Source organism: Oenanthe melanoleuca, chromosome 15 (assembly GCF_029582105.1).
Source record: "Oenanthe melanoleuca isolate GR-GAL-2019-014 chromosome 15, OMel1.0, whole genome shotgun sequence".
NCBI lineage: Eukaryota > Metazoa > Chordata > Aves > Passeriformes > Muscicapidae > Oenanthe > Oenanthe melanoleuca.
In genome coordinates this window covers 7,630,078-7,645,639 of record NC_079349.1, presented here as the reverse complement: position 1 = coordinate 7,645,639, position 15,562 = coordinate 7,630,078, and the positions used below count along the sequence as shown (strand labels likewise).

General features: G+C 45.1%; 4 protein-coding genes across 6 annotated transcripts in view; 1 reads left to right on the top strand and 3 right to left on the bottom strand.

Moving 5' to 3' along the window:
• LOC130259573 (protein HIRA) overlaps positions 1 to 6,268 on the bottom strand; it is a 32,019-nt gene extending 25,751 nt beyond the window's left edge. The window contains exon 1 of the mRNA XM_056504004.1: positions 5,991 to 6,268. Coding sequence (XP_056359979.1) covers positions 5,991 to 6,027 — 37 coding nt within the window. The 5' untranslated portion in view covers positions 6,028 to 6,268. The remainder of the gene's footprint in view (positions 1 to 5,990) is intronic.
• A 179-nt stretch (positions 6,269 to 6,447) lies between these two features.
• On the top strand, positions 6,448 to 9,933 carry MRPL40 (mitochondrial ribosomal protein L40). The gene is made up of 4 exons (XM_056504043.1): positions 6,448 to 6,553; positions 7,165 to 7,248; positions 8,291 to 8,446; positions 8,810 to 9,933. The coding sequence occupies exons 1-4, from the start codon at positions 6,504 to 6,506 to the stop codon at positions 9,117 to 9,119; spliced, it is 600 nt and encodes a 199-aa protein (XP_056360018.1). The 5' UTR covers positions 6,448 to 6,503; the 3' UTR covers positions 9,120 to 9,933.
• Positions 9,934 to 9,949: 16 nt separating this feature from the next.
• C15H22orf39 (chromosome 15 C22orf39 homolog) lies at positions 9,950 to 11,122 on the bottom strand. The gene is made up of 3 exons (XM_056504044.1): positions 10,980 to 11,122; positions 10,726 to 10,893; positions 9,950 to 10,126 (listed from the first exon to the last, which is right to left on the bottom strand). The coding sequence occupies exons 1-3, from the start codon at positions 11,004 to 11,006 to the stop codon at positions 10,001 to 10,003; spliced, it is 321 nt and encodes a 106-aa protein (XP_056360019.1). The 5' UTR covers positions 11,007 to 11,122; the 3' UTR covers positions 9,950 to 10,000.
• Positions 11,123 to 11,216: 94 nt separating this feature from the next.
• The window catches only part of UFD1 (ubiquitin recognition factor in ER associated degradation 1), a 276,619-nt gene continuing 272,273 nt past the window's right edge, over positions 11,217 to 15,562 (bottom strand). For all 3 annotated transcript variants that reach the window (XM_056504027.1, XM_056504028.1, XM_056504029.1), the window contains 8 exons: positions 15,278 to 15,408; positions 14,812 to 14,884; positions 14,250 to 14,318; positions 13,652 to 13,717; positions 13,321 to 13,368; positions 12,874 to 12,962; positions 12,417 to 12,498; positions 11,217 to 12,004 (listed from right to left, as the gene is read on the bottom strand). In XM_056504027.1, the coding sequence (XP_056360002.1) occupies positions 11,930 to 12,004; positions 12,417 to 12,498; positions 12,874 to 12,962; positions 13,321 to 13,368; positions 13,652 to 13,717; positions 14,250 to 14,318; positions 14,812 to 14,884; positions 15,278 to 15,408 (633 nt within the window). In that variant the 3' untranslated portion in view covers positions 11,217 to 11,929. The remainder of the gene's footprint in view (positions 12,005 to 12,416; positions 12,499 to 12,873; positions 12,963 to 13,320; positions 13,369 to 13,651; positions 13,718 to 14,249; positions 14,319 to 14,811; positions 14,885 to 15,277; positions 15,409 to 15,562) is intronic.

The window sequence follows — 15,562 nt, the reverse complement described above, 5'->3', positions numbered from 1 at the left end:
ACTTATCTTCATATATGTTAAGATATATTAACATATATTAACATATATGATATGTTAAGACATAAATGATAAATCTGGAGATTTTATCCAACAGCAAGTTTTATATCCAACTGTAGCAACTGAAATCCTTGACACTAAACTCCTAATAAAATCCTCATCTAAATACCCACTGTTTCTTACTTTTTGAGGGATACACATTCGGCTTCCTTTTGACTTTCCTTTATGTTGACTTGTTTTAAGGTTTGTTTTATTTGGATTTATATTGCAACTCTGCCGTGTGATTTCCCTTAAAATTTTTATAGGCAGCCAAGTAAAGACCTTAAGCACAGAAAGATGGCACTCAGCTTACATTCCTTCCAAGTCCTTCAGACCACATAGCACACATGAGCTGAGACACACATGAGCTGTGTTTTTTCTTCAGCTTGCTGTGCCTGATTCTTGCTTTAATTCTACTAACTCAAATGCAACATTTGGGGCTAAGATGAATATTTAGAGAATCACAAACAAGAAACAAACAGTTATTTTACCTTCCAAAAGTAGGTAATATAACAAACAGTTATTTTATTCCTTCCAAAATGTGGAATTTCCCTTAAATTAAGCCAGTGCATCATTTGAAATAGTTGAGCCCACTGAAACTTACTGAAAAGGTCATTCTGGAGACCTTAGAGGTTGAACAGCTTGACCTTTTCAATTTGCATCAAGTCTTGGGCAAGAAGAGCTCATATACTCTGGTATTTGCCATTAGATGTGTAGGAGAGAGTAGGAAGCCAGCTATCAAAGACCTTTGAATTCTAATAACCTGGCTCACTTGGCCTCTGGGTCATTCACACCAAGAGAAAACTTTCCTAGCAAATCAGAAACAACAACAACCTGGCCAGCTCTACCATTACTATTCAGACAAAGCAGATCTGCTACACATTCCAAGAAGTTGTCATTGCACCCATTGCTTTGCAGAAATTACTAACATGTTATATTTTTCCTTTCCTTTACTACATGTTTAAAACTACCACAGCCTCTCCAATTTCTGCCTTAAGAGCACAACTCTACAGGAGCAGTAACATCAGTTCTCTCCCTTCTCCTGGGCAAAGATTTTTCACAGATCCACAGATGCGGTTGAAGAAACTCAGCAAATTACTTGTTTAGAGAGTCAGAGGTAACTTAGCTACAAATTCTCCTTAAAAGCTTAAAATTAGTACACCAGGGAAAATGTACACCAAGGCCAGTACTCTGTGTTCAGAAACCATCACTAGATAAGTCCTGAGGGATCTGTACAATGCTAAGTACACAATGCTTCTTCCTAAGATCTTCCAACCCCAAAGAAATTACAGTTCTGACTTCTTGAATCAGGAGGCCTCAACGGACTTTCTTCTATAAGTTAAATCAGCCATTTCTCAGATCCATAATTACCATCAACACTCCCTACACAGAGAACCACTGCTCAGCCATGGACTCTGTGAGGAACTTCCTACTCCATGGATCTGCACCAGCTATTTGTTACTTTTAACACAATTAATTCTGTACATAAGGGCAGTGAAGGAAAATCACTCAGCATTGATCCCTTTTCTGCCACTCACACTCACTGTGTTCATCGTGATCCCACAGCCCCACTCCTCACCCAAAGAGTCCTACTCTACTCATTTGTTCCTTGTACAAAGGAACTTCTCACACTTCTGATCATTCTGGTCACTCCAAGTCACTTTCAGTTCTCCTCTATTTTATGACATGAATGGGAACTGGCATTGAAGACCATGTGTTCAAACAAAAAGTATCCATATATTTACATAGCAAGATAACATTTTATTTTTAGGTTTTTCCTAGTATGAATTTGAGGTTCAATCAAATAAGCACTGAGCAGATTTTCATAAATGGCTATAACCCTAAAAACTCAGACCTCAGTGAAAGTTGTCAGGTCACAGGGCACTATTTTATACCTGAAGTTTAAAGAGGGCATGGACTTTGCACCCAGGAAAGGCAGCAGTAATAAATGAAACCCTGGACAACAAAGTTCCTACGTGGCTCAACTGTGATCCAGGAAGGAATCTTATTCCACAGGTAACTAATGACACACAATGATCTGCCCAGTACCCAATGTCCAGTTACTATTAAAAAACAAAACAAACACAAACAAACAAACAAAACCAACAAACAAACAAACAAACAAAAACAGATTGCAGGACAGAAACTCAGCATGAAAAAGTAATTGCCAAGGTACCACTATCAAGAGAATGCCATCTACAGTGCTGGATTACTGTAGCAGGTTAAAGCTGTAGGACTTGTTCCATACTACTTGTGGTTTACAAACTGAGCACAGATACTGGGTTTTTCTTTGCTTCCTTCAATTTCTCAAAATAATGAAGAAGGAGCCATTATTTGATAGCAATCACCTTCTTCCCTGGGTTCATGTCTTTATTAGATTATGTTGTTAGTTCCTGTTGAAACAAGCCAAAAGGCACAAGGTCTCTGCTTCAAAGTGACTGAAGCTTTCCCATGCTCCTAATTGGAGATGTGTTGAGTTTCCCAACAGTAAAGATGCAAAATGTGTTATTTAAGCAGCAACACTAAAATCTAACACAGTGTTTTAAGACATTCTGACCTCTTGCAATAATTTCTAAAAAAAGATAAGCTTAAATTATTGAAGCTCCCAGAATCACATTACAGAAGGAAGCAAACAAGGCTCATTAAAAACAGAACACCTTATGATATACCAGATGTCCTGTGGGCTTATTTGTTTAAAGAACCCAAATATCCATTATGTACTTAAAGAAATACTGATAACAAAACAAGCGTGGAACAAAAGATCTAAGTAAGATAACTGAAACCCAAGGAGAAGGTCCCATCTTAAAAAAAAAAAAAAAATACATCAGTGAAGAATAAAAACAATTCTAAATATTGTATCATTTTTGATGGTTGTTTAACTTTATACAATAATCAATTAAACATAAGAACAGTTTTAGGTAAATTTCTACCCCAAAATGAATGAATTTCTATTCAAATTGTTTCCAGCCCACCTAATATATAACATTCAACCTGACTCACAAATCAATTCAAATATTTACATTACAGATTGGAGAGATAAACTCCATTCCTAAATTTAAACAACAGCAGGCTCCAGTTTCCACAAGCTGTCACACATGAGCAGCACCTTGGGGCTTGCAAGGGTTTCTTGGAACAGCAAGGGACTTCCTTTCCCACAGGGATCAGTGTTTGCCTGCACGAGTGTCTTTAAGCACCTGGGCTCTCAAAACCCTGAGTGCTGAGTGTGTACAGGCGGCTGTTGGATGCATGATGCATTTGTACAGAGCGACTGAATGCCACAATGGGAAGGAGAAGCCAATCACACCACTTGTACCTTACAGGAATCTGTTCCCACCCCCACCATTAGACTGCACTCTTGAATATTCTTCCTTGCTCTAAGGCAAAGACACTTGGAAGAGAAGAACACAACAATAATGAGAATTTCATGCAAAATCTAATAAACCCACATTAAGTGTGTGAAAAGCTTATAAAAAATGCATCTGAGCAAGAAATAATTCCAATAAGCACTCAGAAAAAGCGGCATTAAGAACTCAAAGGCAAAAACCTGTAGAGTCAAAATGTGCTGAACTGCTTTTACTGTTAAGCGTGCGGCATCTTGGCTGTGCAGCACACAACTCCCAGGTGTGCTGGATTTCCTGGCTACAACACTCACTTCTAGTGTCTATTAGCTCCTGGAGAATGTATGCCTGGAAGCATCATTCTAGTCCACTCAGTAAAACAAAACCCCCAAAAGTGAGTGGGAAGAGGAAAAGGCTGGAATGACAGCAGCTGGATCTAGCGTGTGGAAGAGCCAGCCCTGCTTTCAGGACTCACTCACAAACCAGAACAGTGAGGCAGCCTCGTGTGCCTGTGCAGAAATCAAAGGAATAAGAATTATCACAGAGTCTCCAGCAATCACAGTGTAAATTCTCTTCACCCTGTTCCTGGAGATGTTCCAGAGCCAACAGGGAGGCCCATTAGGAGTGATGGAGACTCCTCACGCAGCAATGCCTGGAGGATCCGGAACCCAGGTACGTTAGAGAGGCTGACTAAACTCACCAGTTCTCATCCTGCACTCCCTGCCCCAAGGACAGGAATGTGTGACTGTCACACAGTCCTGCACACCTTTGCAGCCCTGCCAGCACCTCACAAATGGAGCTGGTGGCAAATGCCTGTTTTGCAGGTGGCAAAACTATGACTGCCTTGGCCAAATTCATCCCAAAAGGTCAATGGCAGAAATGGGAGTAAAATTCAGGACTATCAAGGCCCTGTGTAGTGCATTATCCACCAGGCAAAGTATCACAGGGCTCTACAAATGAAGTCCTGCTGGCCTGAAGGCAGTGTTCTACATTGCTGCAGATGGTTGGATGTGTTCTAAATTGCTATAGATTTCAAATACATAAAATACCCACACAAAAAGGTGCACCCATTGAAGAAGAAAGGAAAGATCAGATCACAGATCTAATCACTGTGATCAGATCTAATCTCTGATCTCTAAGGGCTTAGGCTGAAAGTTTTTATTCAGCTGCTCCTGTGCTCCCACTGAAGATAAGCAGAGGCACAGGACAGTCCAACCACAGGCAGCCACAGATTAACATGTAAATGCTGCATTTGTTTAGAGTAACCAAGCAGAAATGCAAAAAAAAAAAACATCTCAAATAAAGCACTTCCACATTTTTTTAGTTCACTACAATCTTTGGTTACAAGGTTGAGTCCATCTGCTGCCTACAGTCCCTGGAGAGCAGGCCAAGTAAAGATGCACACAAATGGCAACTCAAGGCTTAAGCTGTTATCAAAATCTGCAACATGAACACAAAGAACACTATACATGCAGAAAGGCAGCTGTAAAGTTGTACCTGCACGCTTTTCCAGCTTGAATAACTAGATACAAATCAGCTACGTGAGCCCAGCTAATGACATTTACACATTGACAGAGTAAAAAATTTGCAGTTGAAATAAAGCTGCACCCATAAATCTGGGGCCAAAACTTGCATAAACAGAAGTGAGCTCTTCATGTTAGATTTCTTCTCACTGCTTCATCATGAACAGTACAGGTATTAATCTGGAAATTCATCCTAAGCAGTGTAAATATAACATAAACACTGACGCTGCCCTGTATTTGCCACATAAGGAAAGTACAGAGCCTTCTGTCAATATCAGCACTTCACTCTAAGCTGTTTCAGCTCACACATCTCTTCAACCTAACCAGAGGACTGGTGGACAGGACACTACATAAATTCAGAGAGCTCTTTTGAAAGAACTGTTGGAAGAAACTTTTCCCTCCATGGAGAACGACAGCACAGCTCAGTGCATTAGAGGACGTTTAATACTGTACTTGTCCCAGCAATGTGAGACCCGGGTGGTCAGTGCAGTGCACTGGACACCCACTCATACCGGCCGGACACTCATCCTGAGGAGCATCTCGACCTCTGCACAAGAACTCCTCCTCTCTTCTGCACGGCCTATACTCATTCAAGCTATCCCTCCGCACTTTCACCAGCACGAAGCGGCCCCGCGGCCATGCCTGGCCAGCAGAAGCAGCTCAGCGCTCCCTCAGAGCCTGCAGGCCCCCGTGCAGAGCCCGGGCGCGGCTGTGCCCGCTGTCCGCAGCGAACGCGCCGTGCCAGGCGAGCCGGGTTCCGGGGGCTGCCGCGCACGGCCCCTCCGGCCCCTCCGGCCCCTCCTGGGGTACGAGCTCTCCCCAGCCGCCCTGAGGAACCCGCCCAGCTCCAGAGACCGGGCTCCGCTGCCGCTGCCGTCCACCGGGACAGCGGGGCTGCGGACTCGCTGCCGCCGCCCGCAGCCGCCGTTCCCGGAGCGGCCGCCCGGGGAGCGCCTGGCAGTGGCCCGCGGCTCCGCCCGCCCCGCGACCCCGCGTGTGCCTCACGCCCGCTCCCCCGCCGCACCTGCCCGGCCGGCCCGCGGCACCTGCCGCCCCGCCGGCCCGCAGCACCTGCTGCCCGGCCGGCCCTCACCATTGTGGTTGACCCACGTCGGCTTCAGCAGCTTCATTGTTCCCCGCCCGGGGCCTCCGCCGGCCTCCGCCCTCGGGACCCCAGGGCGGCTCCGCCCGGGCTGCCTCCGCGGCCGCGGCGCTCAGCGGCCGCCGGCCAACATGGGCCCGCGCCCGGCGCCGCAGTGCCCGCGCCCCCGGCCGGCCCGAGCCTCCTCAGCGCCGCTCCATCTCCCGGTGCCGCCGCCGCCCCGCCGCATCCCCCGCCCGGCGCCGCCGGCGATCCGGCACCGCCGGAACTCGGCGCCTGGCAACCGCCTAACCGGCCCGGCGGGAAACAGCGTCCCCGACCACTCTGTTCCCTCGCCAGGCGCCGCCCCCCATACGGCGCGGGCGGGCGCCCCCTGCCGGGCGGAGCGGTGCAGTGCCGGCGGCGGGGGAGCTCCGCGCAGGGTGCCCGCCGGAACGTTTGTGCGCCGGAACAGGGGAAGCGGGGCCGGAGCGCGGCCTGCGGGGGCGTGGCGCACGCGGGGCCATGTGGGCGGCGGCGGCGGCGGCGCGGGGGCTCCGCGGGGCGCGACTCAGGTAGGGCTGGAGCAGCAATCCGGGACTGGGCCTGCGGCCGCCCTGCTTCAGCACCGCGGGGAGGGAGCCCGGGAAGCGTTCCTTAGCCATGGTGCCTGCCCAGCCCGCTCCCGGCCGTTCCTCAGGCTGAGCCCCGCCCGGGCTCCCGCGGCGGGCTGGGCCCCGCACCTGGAAAAGTCAGTGCCTTGACACCTGGGCCGGTGTGTCGTCCTCCTGTGACACCCGCCGAGATACGACAGTCGGTATCGTTCTCCTAATCTGACCTATGCCAGCTATAGGTATATATACCTATATAAATATATACCAGCTATACCAGCTCCTCAAAGGGGTCATTGTCAGAACTTAAAAATAAAACTGCTATAGCCTATCCAGAAACTATGTTTCACCCTTCGGTGTCCCATGGGCTTACACCGACCAGTCCATATTTGGGATCAGTTATCAAGCTCGAGAGTTTGAGGCCGTCTGTGGGCAAGTGCTGTATCCTGCCATGAGTGAAGTGGCCAAAGATGGTTCAAAACTCATCACTGTAATATATGAATAACAAATAGCTTTTGTGCAAAATCACCAGAGTCAGTTTCTCTTCATGCTTTATGTTACTTTTCCTCCTGCAGCTTCTGGCTGCCCCAGAGGGTTCCACTCCGAGAGGGTCACTGGCAGAGCTCATTGTTGGAATTCAGGACATCCTTCCCTGTGAGGTGAGTGCAGCTTTCTTGGAGTTCTTTTGAGAAGTGTTCTCATCCACTGGGGGAACACAAATTTTCCCAAGTCCAAATTTAACCTTTAACTGTACATTTTTAAGTCTCTATATGCCAAAGCAGGTAGGGACTGTTGGCCTCTTGTGGGGAGTTCAGAGGTGATACAATTATTACTTTGTGCTTGTGAGTAGCACAACCACAGAATGCAGCTGGAAATATTGGGATTTACGAATTGCTCCAGAACTCCTTGCTGATCAACACCAGTGAAAGCCTGGCTGAAGCAGAAATGCTTTGCTGTGAAGGCAGAGGCAGCTCACATGTATTTCTGTGCCACATTTCAGTGTCTGGGTTTATTTTGATGCAGCTTGATTTAAAATACCCAGGTAGCTCTTAGGTACTGTTGGAGAGGAACTGTTTCACACCATGAATGTTGTTTGTTCAGTCTGCCAGGCAGGAACGAGGGTAAGTTTGTGTTTGTGGAGTGTGCAATGATATCTTGGGTCTTCATGGAGAAGTAACATCTCCAGCCTGAACTTGGCTCCAAAAGCAAAAATTTTAGAAGCATGTATAAAACCACTTGCAGTCTTCTTTAATGTGAAATGACAGGAATACTTGTTCAAGGCCAGGCTGGATGGGGCTTGGAGCAACCTGGTCTTGTGAAAGGTTTCCCTGCCCATGGCAGGGGGATTAGTACCTCACAAGGTTTAAGGTCCTTTCCAACGCAAGCCTCTTTATGATAAACATGCTATGCTGCACTCTGAGCCAGTTAAAACAATTCTAATTCAATTTTTGTGGAACTTCTTTTGGTCATTGTGATGTTCAGCACTAAATTGCTTTTCCCAGGCAGTTACAGTTCTTTCTGCAGAGAATTTTAGCAGGCATGTCACTGGCTTCTGTAAAATACTTTATTTGAATAAAGCTTATGGCTGGAACTTGTGTCAGGGACCAAATTAATTTGCAAAGCAATGGGAAAGAAAGTGAAAGTTGCTGGTGTTGAATTAAAGGACAAAATATCTTCTTTCATTTACTATTTCCCTTGTAGAGCACAACCAAAGAAGAAAAAGAAGGTGGATGTGAAGAAAGAGCAAGCACAGAAGGAACGTATGAAGAAAAAGCTTAAAAAGTTGGAAAAAGCTGCCCCAGAATTGATTCCAATTGAGGATTTCATAACACCACTTAAGTACTCAGAGAGCAACAGGTCAGTAGGTCTGTCTTTTACCATGCACCTGTACTCCCAGTGAATTTCTTTCTCTGCACAACCTGCAACATAGTGCCAGCCTTGGTACAAAACCTTACCCACTTTTATCAGGGCAAAAACAAGGAAAGGAAATATTATTTGTTCTTGCTAAAAATAATGAAAAACAGTGCACTTCCTGTTAGATTGACTGAAAGACCTACCTCACAGACTGACTAAATTCTTAGTGAATTCAGTGTATTCTCTCGGTTTGGTGGGGGTTTTTTGCCTGGTGATGGGATTTTTGGTTTAGGCATTTTGTTTTTCTTAGTTTCTCTTTGGAGTCAGGCTATTTCTCTATTACAGTGTTATCCTTCTCTTCATCAGGGTGCGAAGTCTTCCCGCTCTTTCTCCTGAAGAGTCTGAAAGAAGAGTTTTACTGTTGAAGAAGTGGTGTTTGTTTAAGCAGAAACAAGATGAGGCAGAAAAGAAAGCGATTAAGGGCCTTGTGGAATCCCAGCAGGAGGCACTGAGGGAGCTGCGCCTGGAGTCGGAGGAGCTGTACCAGGCAGCAGTGCACAGGGACGAGGGGCTGTTCCCCTTCCAGAGGGACGGACCCACTTACACCCCTCCCCTTCCTGGCTATGATCCCCCCGAGGGGAAGTGCATTGACATCACCAAGGTGTACACGCAGTGATGGAGGAGCTCCTGCTTCAGCTGCCAAAAAGTGCTCAGACTGAAGGGAGAAAGATTGGAATAGGAATAAACAATTTTTCTTGCAGGTTACAACACTGCAGGATGTGACTGTAAAAAAAAATAATGAAGTATTCTTTGTGTTTTAATGGCTATCCAGGTAATAACACACCTAGCAAAGCTATACAACCTTACATAGTGGCAAAGCCATTTTTTTTTATTTTCTTATATTGCCATGTAACTGTTATAACTAAGTTTCCGTGGGTTTGCCCTAATACAAACCAGATCTCTCCCTACATTTATTTAAACCTGTATTTTTTAGTAGTTTTGAATACTGCCACAACACACGCCACCAGGCAAGGACAGTGAGAGCAGTTCTATAAAGAAGCAGTTTCAGGGTGTGCAGCCCCAGGTGAGAGGCTCTTAACCACCACAGTCCTGATTCTGGGAAATGTCTTTTAAATGCCAGTGTTTGGTATTGTCCTGAACTGGCAAGGAAGAGTGCCAACTTGGTTTTTTTTACCCCCATCTAGCAGGCCTGGAGTGGGTACCTTGTTCCAAAAGTGCTCAATGCCAGCTGGGAAGGCAAGAGGCCCTCAGAGCTAGACAATGTATGCATTAATTTGGAAGATGTCTGCTGAGGTCAACTCCTGAAGTGTAAGGCAGCAGTAAAAGACCACAAATTAAGTGCCTCAAATTTCCATTTAAAAATACTCTGTGTTTAAATAAAATTTCAGTGTTTTTGAGTAAGTGCTAAAGTATTGAAGGGCAGAACTACAGTTGTATAACTTCTAGATGATGTGGAAGGAAAAAAGAAACCCAAAAAAAACAGCATAATTCTGAATTGTATATTATGTTACTAACCAAACACAGAAATCAGTCTTGTTAATTTGATTTGTCATGGTCAAGTGGTAGATACCAGTCAGGTGGTGGGCTCTTCCTGAGCTTCCACACTGGAGCATATTTCTGTTTCTCCATAACTCGAGCTCTTTCACTCCTGCACAAAGCTTCCTGAAATACAGGAAAAAATAATATTACCATAATAGTGTTGGATGTTGCAGTCATACAGAGCTGATTTCCTGCTGTGAATATTTAAGATAAAAGAAGAAATAAAAATTTATCGTGCTTAAACAGATGTGCTAAATGTTATCTAAGTAAGCCAGAATGCAAGTTTTTAACTAAGTCGTATTTATATTTTGCCTCTGGCTCCTAAGTGATGAAGGAAACTCCCAGTGGTGTGGAACTCTCCCCGGCAGAAGCTGTCCTGGCTGGCCGGAGGGAGGGAGGGGTTAACACTGTATCCTGCGCTGCAGGATTTGTGTCCTCCAGTGTCCGCGGGATGCAGCCAGGGGCATTTCTGCACACCTCAGGAATGCCTTTTCCCTGTAACGTGGCGACTTCTCCGATTAGGAAGGAAATATCAGAGTAACCGAAATCAAGAGCTTTCAAAGCTGAGAACTTAAAATATTCCCTGGATCCTTCACACCTCCGCTCCGAGCCGGCGCCTGCTTTTCCAACCCCTCCCCAGCCCCCGCGGTTGCAGGGTTTCTGTCCCAGCAGCCGCGGCCTACAGAGACCCGGGCAGCCGGGGGGGGGAGCGGGGTCGGTACCTGCGCGGCGGCGGCGCCGTCCCTCTCCCAGGCGCGGCAGGCCTCGTAGTCCTCCCGCCAGCGGCCGCAATCCGGCAGCTCCCCGTGCGCGTAGTAGTGGTGGAAGGCGTGGAGCAGCCCGCGGCAATGCTTCCACTCTCCCCAGTAGTCCTCGCACGACCGCGGCGGCTGCGGACGGACATGGCCGGATTGAGCTGGGTCCCGCCACCGCCCCCCGTTTCCCGGTCCCGGACCCGCCGCCCCGCGCCGCTCACCCGCCAGGAGCCGCCCACGCCCGCCATGCTGCACCGCCACCAATGGCCACCGCGCTTACGGCAGCACCCGCGGCCGCGGCCAATAGTGAGGGGCGGCACAAAGCGGCCAGGGCACGGCAGCCAATGGCCGCGCGGCCGCCGGCACGTGACCAGCGCAGCCCCAAGCCGGCAGGAGGCGCTGAGACGGGCGGCACCCCTGCCCCTCGCTCTGCCCAAAATCACCACACAGGACGCAGCTGGGAACCAGAACTTTTACTTGGGCTCTCAAGAGAGCTTAGGGTTGCACCCGGGTGCGCTCGCCGACAGGCCAGAGGGCGCACAGGATACACTCGCACCGGGCAATGCACTGGGTCCCTCCCTTTCCTACACGAGCCAAGAGACTGCTATACTACATTATAGTATCTGAACTATTAAAAGGCATGTTATTAATTATAAATATAAAAAGCAATTACGGGGGGGTTGCTTAGAATGATTAATAACCCAACACCTGAAGCTAAGCTCAAAGAGGCTCCCTGCACTAAAATCCTAAACACCAAAGTCACCCTTCATTTGCACCACACCAAAAAGCTGATCTGAAATTGTGGCAAAATATATATAAAGGGAGGAAAATACCAAGCACAGAGCAACATGAGATCATCATCACTCAGGAGATGAGGGGAGGATGTAGTCTTAGAACTGGACCCCTACTAAGTTAGAGCTTGTTAGTTTTGCTTCTCAGGTTTATCACAGATCTATGTTCCCCTCTTTACAACACATAGAAAGAGCTTCTTCCAAATTCCCAGAACTTAAGACAATCTGACAACTCCAGCTCTAAACATGAAACCGAAACCAAAACACCTATTAAGTGTTGTTCCTGTGTTGCTAAAGGATCTCTCAAATGCAGTAACTAAGATCCAAGATGCTGCAACTGTTACTTTATTTTCCCCCTAACTAGCTGAAGGTACCACATCTTAGGGCTTTCTTCCTTTTTTGCGCAGGGACTGGCCTTCCCCTGAAAAGGCAATAAACCGGCTCCCAGATTCATCCTGGAAAAAAGAAAGAGACAAAAAAGGTTTTACCTCTCTGCTCACTGCCTGTGTGTGATGAAAGCTGAATTATTGTTAGCAAGAATACTCCATCAGAGCAGCCACTGACTTTAGATATTTCACATTCTTAACCTAGATTAAAACCACTTTCTTCCTGAAAGTAAAATAGCATAATTTTGGTGACCTTTCAGTCAACTGCCTTAATAAACTGACACCAGGCCAATCTTTTTCCATCAGTAACAAGGATACCAGAGGTTGCTTCATCTAACTAAAACCATTCTAATCTACTACCACTTTTTAAAGGAAGTATGCTGTAAAAAAATCAAGGGGAAAGCGAGAGGGGCCACAAATTTGGATCTTAGTTCTAATGTTCTACTTCTGTGCAAAACTGGGAGGATTCAACTTTGTTTACCTCTTCCACTTTCTTGACCAGTGGACGTGAATTCCTAATGAATGTAATTCTACCGATCTTGAAGTCATAGTTGGGAATTCCTCTGGAAAAGAAGCATAGAAATATTATGAAATATGTTTTATATCTACCATTGAATTGATCACAGAGGGACCTATTATGTGTCTGTCAGTGCAATACCAACACTGACTGCACATTTTCATTTCTAAATAATTCCAGAGTTAAACCACTGAACTATTTTTGAAGGTAGGCACAGATTGCAGAAGTAAATAACCAAATACTGGAGTTGCTGTGGAAGCTTGGCTACAGGCACGTTTCCACTAGCCTGTGGATAAGAAAGACTATCTATTTTCTAAAGGCAAACTCATGAGGAAATTAGTTTATCTTGCAGGGAAAAAAGCTAAAACTCTGCTAAAACACTGATCCTTCACTTGCTGACAACTGAATGATACAGACATACCTTCGGATGTCTCCAGGTTTAATTGGTGAGGGACTGGGCTCCACACCTTTCTTCTTGCCATCCAATCTGTTCCCAGATCCAGAGAACGCCTGCAGATACATAACAAGTTTTAATTTAACTCCTGGCATTTGAAAGTAAGCTACACAAGAACATTATATACTGTAAAATCTTACATCAATTTTTATTTAGGTATTTAATTCAGCATGCTTCTTTTCAGTACTTAGAAGCTGATGAATTGTGGGTATAGGGGTCTGTTTCAGCCTTCTTTCTGCTCTTTGCAGAGTGTAAGTCATGCTGCTCCTGGCTGTGATCACACAAAACATTCACACGCACTTGCCAGTTAAATAACAAGCATCTCTAAGAACAGGTACTAATATTTTGCAGTTGTTCAGAACCTTCCCTCACCATTTTACATAATTCAGAAACCAGCAGAAATAGAGGACTTACACGAAATCCTATGTCACTCACATACCCACTGTGGTCTGTTTCCACATCCTGCAAGGTGAAAAACAATCAGTTTTGTTCCTGTTCTGACATGCACATGACATGAAAACAGATCCAAGCATTTCTGACCAAACAAAATTCAGAACAATCCCTTTCCCAAAGCAAGATTTGGTAAACAACAGTCTTCTATGTAATACAAGCAAAAGCTTCTGGTAAGTAAAATCTACCCCTAAGAAGTTGTTTAAATAAAAAAATGATGCTAGCACTCACTGCTCCCCCCACAGTCAATGCTGACTTCTAGGGAATGCATTTTGGAAGAACAAAAGCAACCTACTGTGCTTTCTTCATGTTGTGCACTTCTTTCTGGTTCTTTGTATCCCAAAGGAGCATCAAAATCCACCTATTTACACAAAAAGCATGAAAAAACCCCATGATTAATATTTTTCTTTAAATTATAAGCTTTATACTACTATTCCTCAAAACTCTATGAATTACTATCACTACACTTGATCTGAAAAGAACTAAGGTTTGCTTGTTTAACATTTTAACTCAAAACTAAAAAAAAAAGGCCAAGCCTTCTAGGAATGAACCTTATAATGTAATGGAAACAGAGTAATAAAACAGCTCCACAATATCACTGGAATATAAGTCAAGACAAGGCTAATAAATAAAGCTCAGATAAAACATGCTGAAGCTAAACATTAAATTCTAGGCACTGCAGTCACCTGATGATACATGAAATGCTAATCAGGATCAGAGACGGGGTTACAAAGCCACGAGTGCTCCCAAGTGAGTCATCTTCCCTACCCCATGGATTGCACCTTTCTTGCAGCATCAGCTGGGCTGGGTTTGCAGAGCTGTCACTGCACAAGTGCCCTCTCCTCTTGGGAGGACACAGTTAGGGCAGACTTCCCCCATCAGCTTTAACTTACGTTCATATCACACTCTATGATGGACACAGCCTTATCTGGTTTGGTCTCCATTACCCGAAGCTCATAGATCTGAAAGAGTCATAAATATTTTAAGATTGTGTAAGGAAATCATATCCAAACCTTTCCTCCAGACAGCCTGAAGAAGACTGAAGTAAGTACTCTTTAGGTTGAGGACTACATACTGCAAAGTCTCTACAGAACTTAAAAGCAGAAGTTTTTAACTTAAGCCAGAGAACCCATCACGGTACCTTGGTGCACTCTTACTATACTTTAATCTGCATTTTTGAAAACAAATTCTGAATTTAGGATAAATTCTTTCCACTGACTTGCAAAACCTTCAACAGCACAAACATTTATTTTCTTGTGAGTCCAAAGAAGTTTAAACAGCAGCTCAGAAAGAGACTTAGCTAGCTGACTCCTTTTTCCCTCCAATAGAAAACCAATTGTGAAATCTGCCATGTGGGATTACTTGTCAAAAACACTGCACAGCTCTGGGTTGATTGTTTTGGTACCAACATCCAATAACTGAACTTAATCTATAGCCCTCAACCCTAAACTGTACCTTTTCATTGTAGTTGATGGCAATAACATCCCCAGTAGTTAGGCAGGCAAAGTTTCTCAATGCATTTTCCAGTCTTTGGAGTATGTTAAGATGAAATATTTGTTCTCAGTGAAACACCAAAGCCTTAAAGTTACCATAGTGAAGATCTCTAATTCTTAGTTTCTCAAACGTGGTTTAAAAGTCATCAGTACTGCAGATAGAATTTTAGTAAATATTAGAATGTACTCAAAGGGACACTCAAAACTCATTGGGTTTTAAGCAAACACTCCTTCAGACCACACTTGAACCAAGAGTTGACCACATCTCTGTGTATCAGCTCTCCATCCCTTTTGTTTTCAAAACGAGCAGCAGTGGCCATGTACTACTGGAAGAGTATGAGCCACACCTGAAAAGCTAACTCTGTTTGATCATTCCATTCTAGAAGATATTTTTTTTCCCTTATTCCATAATTAAATGGGAAGGATACACAGCTTTGGGATTGGTGATGTCAAGAAAATCTGGACTCTGTGGCTGAAATTTGGAGTAAGTAGCAACTTGCAGATTTACACTCTCCACTTGCACCAGGCCTCCTTCTTCCAGCAGCAAATTCTGCATCATCTGCAAGAATGCAAACAAACACACAAAGCCCTATCAATGTGTCTGATGTTTTCAAATCTTTCTCCTGTGTATATCAGTTCTTGTGTATACTCAATTTCAAGAAGAACAGTCAGGTGCAGTTAAAAGCATTCTGCTTTGCTTAGTTAAACTTCTT